This window comes from Balaenoptera musculus, chromosome X, assembly GCF_009873245.2.
Source record: "Balaenoptera musculus isolate JJ_BM4_2016_0621 chromosome X, mBalMus1.pri.v3, whole genome shotgun sequence".
NCBI classification, from domain to species: domain Eukaryota; kingdom Metazoa; phylum Chordata; class Mammalia; order Artiodactyla; family Balaenopteridae; genus Balaenoptera; species Balaenoptera musculus.
The window spans coordinates 32,813,526-32,825,292 of record NC_045806.1 but is presented as its reverse complement, the minus strand read 5'-3'; the positions used below and the strand labels follow the sequence as shown (position 1 = coordinate 32,825,292).

At 39.9% G+C, this 11,767-nt stretch overlaps 1 protein-coding gene across 1 annotated transcript in view; it reads right to left on the bottom strand.

The window, feature by feature from the left end:
• Positions 1-9,151: 9,151 nt before the first annotated feature.
• LANCL3 (LanC like 3) overlaps positions 9,152-11,767 on the bottom strand; it is a 95,721-nt gene continuing 93,105 nt past the window's right edge. Inside the window, exon 5 of the mRNA XM_036839174.1 lies at positions 9,152-10,381. Coding sequence (XP_036695069.1) covers positions 10,222-10,381 — 160 coding nt within the window. The 3' untranslated portion in view covers positions 9,152-10,221. The remainder of the gene's footprint in view (positions 10,382-11,767) is intronic.

Here is an 11,767-nt window from a genome sequence, read left to right as displayed (position 1 = left end):
TGCCCGCCAAGGGCGCGAGACCCGGGCCCTGGAGCTGGGCCTGGGGTCAAGCAAACCGGCGGGGCTGGGGCGGGGCGCGCGGCCGGGTCGGGCCACGCCCACGCGCACCGTGCGCCGCCCGCGCGCCTCAGTGCCCGCCGCGTCTCTGCGGTGACGATCCGTGGGCAGGCCGCGAACCCGCGCCCAGCTACAGCCCGCGCCGAGCCCCACAGGAGGCGGCGGGCCCCGCCGGCCCCGCGCGCAGCCGCTGGGTCCTAGAGCCCTTTGGTCGGCGCTCGCGTGGGAAACCGTCACATCCCTTCGAAAACCCGCAGCCCATGGGGCCCGGAATCGGGGTCAGGATGCCTTTCCAGCCCAGTCTCTCTTTTCTGGACCTAAATAACGCCTAATTCCTCAAAGGACCAGCGTTTCCGGTCACTTAAAAATAAGCAGACCACACAGATGCTTTTCAAAGTACAAGTGTATTATCACGCACCCAGGATGTACCTTTTCACTGGGCCAAGTCTGAAGCATTGCTTCCAAGGTGAAAGAGCATCTGTGATAATCCCTAAGAGCCAACGCTTTCTTTCGCAGAAAAACTGCCTTCAAAATATATTCCTCTATAACTGATTAAATCAGCCAGGCGAAGACCAGGACCTAATAAGGAAATGGTTTTCTAGCCCACGCCATATCTCCCTCTACTTGCTGCTGTGTGCCAGCCCCAAGACTAACACAGTTCCTTTTCATTTATTGGAGCTGTGACAATCTTCTGGACATCAGGATGGGGTCAGCCCACCCTTGTCGCTCAGAGCTTGAGCAGTCACTAAACCTCTCTACAACTCGGGTTCTAACTGTTCCATAAGAAACTGCACTTGAATAATTGCAAGATCCCTTTCCCTGCTGAAATTAGGTGATTTCATCCATCTTCAGGCATCTCTGGCATTTTTCTATTTAGGAATATGATGGCAACACAAATAAAATGTGAAGATTCAGTAGGAATCAAGACAAAAATTGTAGAGAGAGAACATGAAGGGCTGTTTTTCTTCATTCTTCTGTGGCATGGGAAAATCTATTTATAAGAGTTAAGGGGAGGTATTCAGCTCACAGCTAAGTGCCAGGCCCATTCTCTAAAAGGATTACTAATATCTATTTATAGAACCCAGCAGGTCATCATGTCCTGGATCAAGATACACATACTGTCACAAGAACAGAATAGGCAGCAACACTCCACAGAGTATTCGTGTAATATTTTATTTGACACTTTCTTAAGTGTTAAAGGAAAAATTAATCTGTAGCTTAAAATTATTAGAGCACACTCAATATTTAGCATTAGATTTTATTTTTAAGGCAAAGGATTATCACAGGTTTTATATTATTAAGTAAACTGTCCCTAAATATGCGGGGGGCAATAAGCCAATAAATAACATCGCTTGAAACACTACCGAGTCCAGTTTATGGTGTATTATTTTCTACAGTACAAAACAAATACAGAAAACACATTTGGAAAGATCACAGTGCTCAGAACATTGTAACAGCAGTTTTAAAGACAGTGAGGTGCATCTCTAAGCTTCTGACTCAACCCTGCTTCCAAAGAGATTTCACTATACCATGCACTGACTGTGAGCAAGTCCCCCACCTAAGGGGAGGCAACATCAACTGACTGTAGCACTTCCCCTTCCAGGAACAACCAATAACAAAAAATCTGATGAGCATTGGCAAGTTGATCCTTTTCAGTCTGCACACCGGCTAACTTGCCCCAGTGACTATGTCTTTATGTATTATCGTTTGCCATTTTGTTCTTGAGAATAATGTATACATTCAAGCGTATGATTGCTAGTTTCCCTGTCAAATACCTAAATGGATTTTGACTAAAGATTAACTGAATGTCACGTATTGCATTATACTTTCTTGCTTGGACTGAAATACCCATTATTTTCTTAAAATATTATATACACAATAATAGACAGCTAGAAAGTGGTTTTTTGCTCTAATAATACATAATATACCAGAATACTTGAGAATTTGGTTTTATTATAAAATACAGTACTACAACATTTTGTGATATGGCAAAATATCTGACAGAATGTTCTGCTCTAAATTTAGATCTAACTGCTACAGATATGTCTTTGAAAGCGCTTCAAAGTACCCCAAAGAAATATAATAATTAGCAATAGGTCGTAGAACCTGTTTTTGGCAAAAAAGGCATTTTTGAAGAAGCCTCTCATTTTGTGTGCAAGACTTTAAACGTTTTAGTTATATACAACACATAACTGGTGTGGGATTTAATGCTATTGGAAATTAGAATTTTAAAGTCATGATAACTAATCTGTATTATTTGGTGTATTTTAAAATAAATTTATGTTTTTAACTGCATTTGTGCTGAGGCAAATGTATTGTAAAGAGTACAATTTTATTAATAATACGAATTTATTGAGCAGTTCTTCAAAATTCAATAGTACTTTAAATAATAGTATATATTCGTTCCTAAATACAGTTAGGAATAAGCAGTTATATTCTATGGACAGATTATTCTTTTGCATCCCCCCCCCAAATAATTAAGGAATTACACTAGTTTACTAGTGAATGTGAAATGTATCATTAGAGAGGTGAGCTTTTTTTTTTCTCCAATGATACAATCATATTTCTGTAAGTATTGTGAATTGTGCAGAAAAATCTTTTTGGTGAAGTAAATTCTATTTACTTGGGAAATGCACATTCCAAAACTAGCACGTGGTGTTTGACTATTCCCCAGTATATGGCTTTGCTAAATGATTTCCCCTAATAATTGGATTCTACAAAATCCATTTTAAAAATTTGTGTTAATTTAGCGCCATTAAATCCATGAGATTAAAATTCAGACTTCTTTCCCAAGTAGAGCTCCCCCAGATGTTCAAAGTTGGGAAGGCTGTTACCTGTTTAGGGAATGGACTACCCTTCCTAATCAGACAGATTCTAAAGCCAAACTTTTGTACTTAGAATGTTCCACTCCTACTTCTGGAAAGTCTATATGAAACTCATAGTATAATTTGCGTTTTCAAGAGCGAAGGGATTCTACTGCTGCTAGAGTCTTCAGAAGACATCTCTAATATTGAAATACTAAAGTGCTAAAAAACAGAGACAAAACAGATCATTTAAATCAATCTTATTTAAATACATCCACATATAAGCATTACTACAGTCAACGTGGACCAAATTCAGCGACAGAGGTTGTTTAACTGGTAATTGCCACTTCAGTACAGATCGTAAAACAAAACTTACGGGGGCAGCGTCAGAGGTCCAACTAAAACAAAGGCAAAAAGATCATTTGCTAAAGATTGACAGTTGTTAAGTATAGTGTATATCTTCTTCAAACTGATTGCTGTCACAACTACTTTACACACTTTACAATAACAGTACACACTAAAGCATGTAAATTAACACCACACACAAAATATTTTTTTAAAAAGCATTAGCAGGAACGGTATTACTCTACTTATGAAACTGTATTCTGTGTTTACACATACACACATTCAGATGTTTCTCCTCTCATCTTTGTAGAGTTCTCATCATTTCTGAAAGAATGAGAGGAAGGTGTGTATTTGGGTACTTTCTGAAAATCTGGTCCACGTACAAGACATTACAGCCATCTGCTGGTTTCAGTTTAGTAGGTGGTTCTAGATCAAGAAGACATATCTTGGCTCTCGGGTGATTCTGAATACAAAGAATAAGTAGAGATAGGCTCTGAAAAGAGTGGAGGAGGGGAAGACACAGTTTTCCTTACGCAGAGACACTTGTGGCAATTTCCAGAATTCTTGTCCCCAAAAGTGTAGTAAAGAATGACCTCAGGTTTTTGTGAGGGCAAGATAATTAATGGGGATAGATACTCAGGGACAGAACCATTGTTCTGGTATCTTTCATGGGCCTGGCGGGGTGGGCGGGGGGAGGCAAGGGGTGTTAGAACACCTCGGTAGGAAAAAAAAATATTATAAGCATACCATAAATGTACCATGCCAGACTAACAGTCACACTCAGAAGGTGGAACCTTACAGACACAGAACTCAACTTCCAATAGGCTCCTTTACCCAAGAGAGTTTTCTCAGAGTCTGTGCTATGTTAGCACACCATGTAAATCTCCAAAAGGGGGTACAAGAATAGAACTTTCCTAACTTATTTCATCACCGAATCTATTTTTCCACAGGGCAGCTCTTGATCCTAGTGTCCTGCACTTGGGGAAACACCGCAGTACTCAAGTAACATGTAGCGTTTGGTTTCCATTTTCTCTTGTAACAACAAAAATACACATACGCTGTAGGAGGACCTTCTCAATACTGTGACACAGCAGAGGGACACTAGCCCTGCTGTCCAACGCAACAGCCAACCCACATGTGGCTCTTGAGCACTTGAAGTGTGGCTAGTCCGACTGGAGATGTGTAGTAAGTGTAAAATACACACCAGATTTTGAAGAGTCAGTACCAAAAACTGTCAAATATCTCATTAATAACTTTATATTGATTACATGTTGAATCGATAATATTTTGGATAGACTGAGTTAAATCAACTACATCATTAAAGTTAATTTCACTTTTTTCGCACTTTTAATGTGGCTGCTAGAAAATTTTAAAACTACATATGTGGCTCACATTGGCGGCTCTATTTGTTAAACTCACATCTGTTCTCTTCTACAAGATGGCTACTAACGGCTTTAACCTGGCAGCAGAAGTTTTAATGAAAATGAATGCTTAAGATAGACAACTCGAAGTATAACTAGAGCCCTCATTAATTACCTGGTAATTTATTAGAGAGCAGTTAACACACAATGAAGAGCCACTCATTAATGTTTACGCTTGCATATATCTGTTCATTCAGATACATCTCCGAGCTAAATGTGGGGTTTTATTTCATATGTGATTCTGACTCTAAGTCAGTCTCTCTCCCTCCCATTCTCTCTCTTTCACACACACACAGACACACACACAAACTATTTCCTGTAGGGACAAAAACAAAAAACCCAAACAGGAAACGAACAGGAAGTCCTTGCAAACTGTGTTTTCAGAGTCTTTGGCAGTCAAGGCTCGTGTATCTTTTTCCCTCTCTCCCTCTCCTTCCTGGATATTGTGTGTGGAGGAGAAAGGCAAGGAAAGAAAGGGTCATCTGCTCTTTCAATCATGCTATTCACCAACCCCCACCCCGGGCAAAGAATAAAAATATGGATGATTTGGTTTTCATTTTGAATTATTTTTTCAAATTCAGTTCAGGGGGGTAATGGGTACACAAACGCAAAAGAGGTGCAGGAAATTCTGCAGGTAAGGGACTTTGCCATTTGTGGAGAAGTCCACGTGGAAATGACAAGGTTCAGTACTTTGAGAAAATAAAAACAAATATATTTTCCACCCCAAAGGCCTCATCCATCAGGCCTCAATTCATTACCACTTGCAATTAAAGAAACAAGGAGAGAGAGGGCACCCTCCCCCAGTATGAGATTTATGATAATGCAGGAGGCCCAGATATTTAATGTAGCATGAACTTTGTTTTTTTTTATTTTCCCCACAGCAGTACAAATAAAATGACCAGGTTTCTTTATGGAGGAGAAGCAGGATAAACGCAGCCGTTGTTCTCCTCTCGTGAACAGCTGCACCCCGGCTAGCCTGTCTTGGACCTGTGATGTGACTGCAGAATGGGTCCAACTCCTTCCGCTGCTGACCTTGAGATCGGCCCTTCCACCCAGAGGGGAGTCCAGCCTTCCTGAGCCTGGAGCTCTTAGCTACCAACTGACGTGGATGGAAGAGATAAGGAGAAAGCCTGCCCTCCAGGTGACAGGAGGTCACATGATTAAGCAGACACAGGAAAAAAAAAAAAATCAGAACCTACTATTTAAGAGGAGAAGGAGAACAAGAAGTTGCTGAATCAGGGGTGGTTTGGGATTAGTGGTCCCAGGAAGCAATAAAACCCATGACTAAGATGACTGGTTTTTAGCAGCAATGAACATGCCTCCACAACTCACGCTGAGATGCTGGGCTGAGGCAAGCTTTCCTCCACCCACCCCCTTGTCTGCCTTCTCATTTGCTTTCCTTGCCAAGTTTATGCCAAAATCACCCGGCCTTGGCGAATATGAGGCTTCGTCATTTCTCTATCGATTTGGGACAGTGTTTCCTTCCAGGTCCCCAAAGGAAGGCCTTATATGCCGTGGAGAGTATATTTCTATTGCTCTATGTCATGCAGTTCTGAGGCCTGAATGAAAGTGCAGACCAAACTCAACTCCAAATTACTTTATTTCCCAGTTCATGTTTTCTCTGCAGACCTAGCCTGCAGCTCCTTTTCTCAAGTTACTGGCACTGTAATCCTTTGTTTCCAGTGAGCAAAATAAATATTTCCATTAAAAGGAGCTCCTCAGTGAACCAGCCTATTCATTTGTACTCAGCCCCAGTGAATCAGAACTTTCTGAGGCACAAATGCTATAGTCAGGATTGGTTCTAGAATATAAAGAACATACTTTGTTTTTACCCATCAAGTGATCCAGACTCCAAGCTCTGCATCCAGACAGGGAGATTCCATTTGGCTGAAATGCTTACTTGAAGTCATAATTGAGCATGGTTTTGTATGCACGTAATAGGTACTTAAACTATAGCTTCCCTTTTAAACATATAAAGGACCTGCCTATTATAAAACTCTCTTATATCCATTTTATCACTGACTACCCTGTGAGGTGGAGAGGGTGATGATGGTGATTATAGCTGCCCATGGAGGTCACCGAGCAAGGATTTGAGATTTCCAAAACAGGGCTCTTTGCATTACTAATGTTTTTTCTTTTAATCATGTGTTCCCTGAACATGGCTATAAATCACAAACTTACATTTGTTGCATTGAATTTATTGAGATTTGCTCTCTACAGAAATTGAAACAATTTGAACAGTGTCTTGATTAAAATCTTAAGTGTGTCAAAGAAAGTTAAAGATACAAATTGCCTTGGAAAAGTTCCAATTTAGCACAGGCCAAGAAAATGACTCTGTTTCTCAGAGTTATCAGAAAGTGAATACAATTATCTTAATAGTGTAGTCAATTACCTAAAGAAGCACAGGGGAATATATGCTCTCAAACCTCTGTTCTCAGTTACCAGGTTACAAATGGAATAAAAAAGTAAAATCTGATGACTGAAATGGGATTAGGCAAAATAAAGATACATGGCAGGGGGTACATGAAAGAGAAGGTACATAATTGTGTTAATGAAACAAAATACACGGAGTTGTAATATTTTCCAAAACTTCCTGTTCTCCAAGTATAACGCAGTCTCCCCCATTGTTGAGAGATTCTTTCAATCTATCCTCAAATATCCACTGTTACCTTCAGGTTTATAATTGTTCGCATCACATATAGTAAATAACATTAAAGTTATACTAGTGGTGGTGAAAATCCCCTCATAGCCTTCAAGAGGCAACACACTTCAGCGCTATTCAAAAAAGAATATTACATTGAAGGGAACAGCTTGGTTAATTAAACAAGAAGTGACATGCCACACTTTTCTACAGCAACACTAAAGGGTCTTTTTCCCATTTCTTGGGAAAACAAGATAGAAGAAGACCTACCCAAAGTTGTAATTCTACTCTCTCAGGAAAATAAAAACGTTCAACATGTTTAAGTGCTAAACAAGCTTACCCTTGTTTCTAATTTACTGAGGTGTCAATTCATAAAGATACAAACATGGCCTTTTCTTGGATTTGACAAAATGGTTGTCTTTTCACAACGATTAGCACAACAACATCCTGTGAGACTTTGGATCAATTACGTAAATCACCTTGAAGTGTTGCTGGACGATGAAAAAAGCATGCGTTCTATATAAAGCCCTGTATATTGAATGCTTATTACCGTCAGCCTATAGGGGTCAGATGAAATGAATTTAAATCCAGATGGTGGAAAGCAGCTACCACTCTCATTTCAAAAGGAGACTACTTTGTAGAAGGCATTTTGTCTTAAGGCTTTCTGAGAGGTCCTTGACCATTCATGAAAGAACTTGTAGAACCCAACTTTGGGAGTCACCTGAAAGCTGCTATTTATGTGGTATTGCCCCAATCTGAGTATGTTCAAAGATGAACAATTGAGGCCAATTTTATATACTTATATCTGAGGATGTGAAAATGAAACAATGAGCTACAAACGTGCATGCTTTTCAAAACCACTTTGTCCTAGTTTGTTCTGATGAGTGCAAACATAAAGAAAGTCAGAAAATATCCAGACAGTTCTTACCTTTCTTCAGCCCCAGATTCTTTGAGAATCTTGTGAATGCTAGAGATCCTCTTCCCAGAAAAAAGAGCGTGCGCGTGCGCACACACACACACACACACACACACACACACACACATTTTTAGGCAACAAAATATTCCCCAACTCCTCCCAAAGTTCATCTACGAATCAAGAAGTTAGGAACTACTGAACTGAATAAGCGCTTAGGTATCTATCTATCTATCTATATATCTAGACACATATCTAGATATATATACATCCTGATGTAAACCTAAGCACTTAATGATACATATTCTACATCTATCACGTATATCCAAATATTTAATGACTATTTAAATAATTGTTAAGTCTTATACAGTATGCAATTTCCTCCTCACTCTGATATATGTAATTGACACTGACCAAATTCTAGAAAATGGATAAACTCATGTTCTGAGTATTGAAGTGACAGATGCTCCCACAATGTTCTGGAAACCACTATTTACTTGAAGTAGTTTTACAGCTTCTATGTGTTTATGGCAGGGCTGAATTTAATATGACAACTTGGCTCACTGGGTACTGTAGACAAATTCTAGTGGAGCCTGTGTCTTGGAGGGTAAGGTGATCAGCCAGGGAGTTCACGCATCTCTTTTTTTTTTGTTTTTTTTTTGTTTTTTTTTGTTTTTTTGTTTTTAATTAATTTATTTTATTTTATTTATTTTTGGCTGTGTTGGGTCTTCGTTTCTGTGCGAGGGCTTTCTCCAGTTGCGGCAAGCGGGGGCCACTCTTCATCGCGGTGCGCGGGCCTCTCACTGTCGCGGCCTCTCTAGTTGCGGAGCACAGGCTCCAGACGCGCAGGCTCAGTAGTTGTGGCTCACGGGCCTTGTTGCTCCGCGGCATGTGGGATCTTCCCAGACCAGGGCTCGAACCCGTGTCCCCTGCATTGGCAGGCAGATTCTCAACCACTGCGCCACCAGGGAAGCCCAGTTCACGCATCTCTTAATCTTACAGTATAAAATTGAGCAGTGTTCTTTTCATAATCACTGGTCCCTTTCTAGGCCACTGGGTGCCTGTCCCAGGGGACACAGTATTCCATCCAAGGCGGAAATGACCCACCTTCGTAGTGGTTACCCTGATCTTTGAGATGAGTGATTTTTTCCACGAGTATATTTTACAGTTCAGCTAATAGCTTCATAGGGATTACATAAGCATTTAAAAAATTACTAACAATAGACAGTACACAGCTTATGCTTCAAATTGAGAAAAACACTTGACAGTATAACACTTGCTACAGTATTTGCTAGCCTGTGAATTTTGCTATTCTAATTGAGCTTTCGGAAAGAAAAAGGAACCCAGGAAGAGAGACGCTCTAAGACCTAAGGGAACTTGGAATTTGGGGGTTTAAACTAAGTTATGATATGATCTCTTTAAAGTGCCCAGGGTAATGCTAAAAAATAGAGATTCATATGCAAATTTCTCCATTCATTAAAAATCATGAATTTCAATAAGTAAAGGCAAAGGACAACCAAGAGTTTCCCTTTTTGTCCTTCGGCAACCTGACACGCCCCTCCTAGCAGTTTTAGCTGGGCAATTACTTTAGTTTTCTGATCGTCTTTATTTCTGAATTTAGGGGTGGAGGGCACCCACAAACGGTCAAATTCTCTCTCCAATTGCAAAGGTATTTTTGGCATTTCATTGCCATAGTCCACATTTCAATTTTGTTTTCTGTCCCGCAAGTGAAAGACAGATGATTTCTCTTTCCCTTTTTCCTCGGATCTCTGGTCTCACATCTATTCCCTCAACTGTTCCATCTCCAGGGGTTTTAGAAGAGTTGTAGTGTCTTTATGTCTGCAGGTTCTCACACCGTTCTCCCTTCAATCAGGTATCATGCTGCCTTCACCTGCTTGCTCCCTCCCTTCCTTCCGACAGCCATGTTACGGCTCATGGTTGTGATACCATTGAATGTGGCTTATGTGGAAACTGCCTCAGGTAGTAGGCTCAGGAAATCTCAGGAACCTTCTGCAGGGCCACGGTGGGACACAGAGCCTTCTAAACAAAGACGCTGAAGAGAGGGAACTCAGCCTGGTTGGGCTGCAGCAGATCAGTCAGAAAGCACACCGTCCCGGAGAAGCCTTCATACAAGCTGTATATACTTTCAAGGACCCGGGAACCAGCCTTGAATTCCTCGGTAAATAAAAATTCAGCAAACCTAAGGGAAGGAGAAAATATGAACAGTTTTCACATGAGTGTTTCCATATTATTGGCCCTGGGTTGCTTCTTCCTCCTCTCCGCTAAGTTCAAGTTTTAGCATCATTCTCTTTCCAGACGTGTATAATACCTGAAGGAAGCCTTCTTCCCTGTTAAAAAACGGAGAAGCCATTATGCCATTGTGTATGTTTCACAACAGATCATGCTGCCAAGTAAATTCAATTATTTTCAGCATTTGCAAAGCAAAGCAGTTTCTGAGGATTTCATTCCTTCTGTCATCCAATAATTAAAAGTAAAAAAGACAGATAAATAGCCATACTTTTATTTATCTTGAATAGAAGCAAGCTGATATAGGCCTCTGTCTTTAAAAAAAAGTAAATATGCTGTGTTTCTGCAGGCATATTGTTTCTGAGCTAGGTTTCATTTATATGTGATACAGAGCAGAGACTGAAAATAAATGGGCAAGATTTTATACAATCTGTGCTTTGGGCAAACAAAAGAATAAGATGAATGGGAAAAGGCAAGCAACACTTTATAATCATGACATCAAACAGCAAGCTCAGCTACAAGATAGATTATTTTTAGGACACCTGCCTTAAAAATAAATCACTGACCTCTAAATTCTCTATGAGAGATCTTTTTTTCTTTTACCTGTATTTGCCACAAAGCCTATTCAAATCATTTATAATGAGTAACATTTTTAGTAGCTTACAGGTTTTAAAGTGCTGTCACCTCTTTACAGACTTGCTCTACCCATTCCCATCAACAACAAAAATAATCACTAATTCAGAGGCTAGAGCTCACAGGTTGAAAAGGCCTGACAGCTGATTCTGCCGTAAATTTAGATTATTGCTACTACACAGGGGGTCCTATGAAGAGTGATTACTTGTTTGATCTTTTTAGGGCTCTTAGAATTGACACTAGCTTAAAATAAATCAGCAGGAAACATACTGTAATTCTGTCTGGGACAATTTTTCTCTCAACTGTTTTCCTGAATATGCAACAATTTTTAATGGAAGTCAAAATTTTAAACAGTAGAATAATGATGCATCTTAAGAGTTAATTCAAAATTTGTAATTACACACTGAAACTTCGTGGTACAGCTTCGAGAGTCTTAACTGTTTTAGTGCTATGGATCATTTGGCAGCCTGGACTCCTTCTCAGAAAAAAAAAAAGTCTTCAAATATGTGAAGAAAAATACACAGGATTCCCAAGGAAATTAATTATATTAAAGCACGGTTAGCAAAAATTTTTCAACCGAATTTGTGATACAGTGATATATGGATTCTTTATTAACACATTAAATAACAAGATCTAGTAGTGGGTCTAATAACTGCTGACATTTCTAAGTAGTGATGGGAGTAAAATATATTTCACAATATCTGCA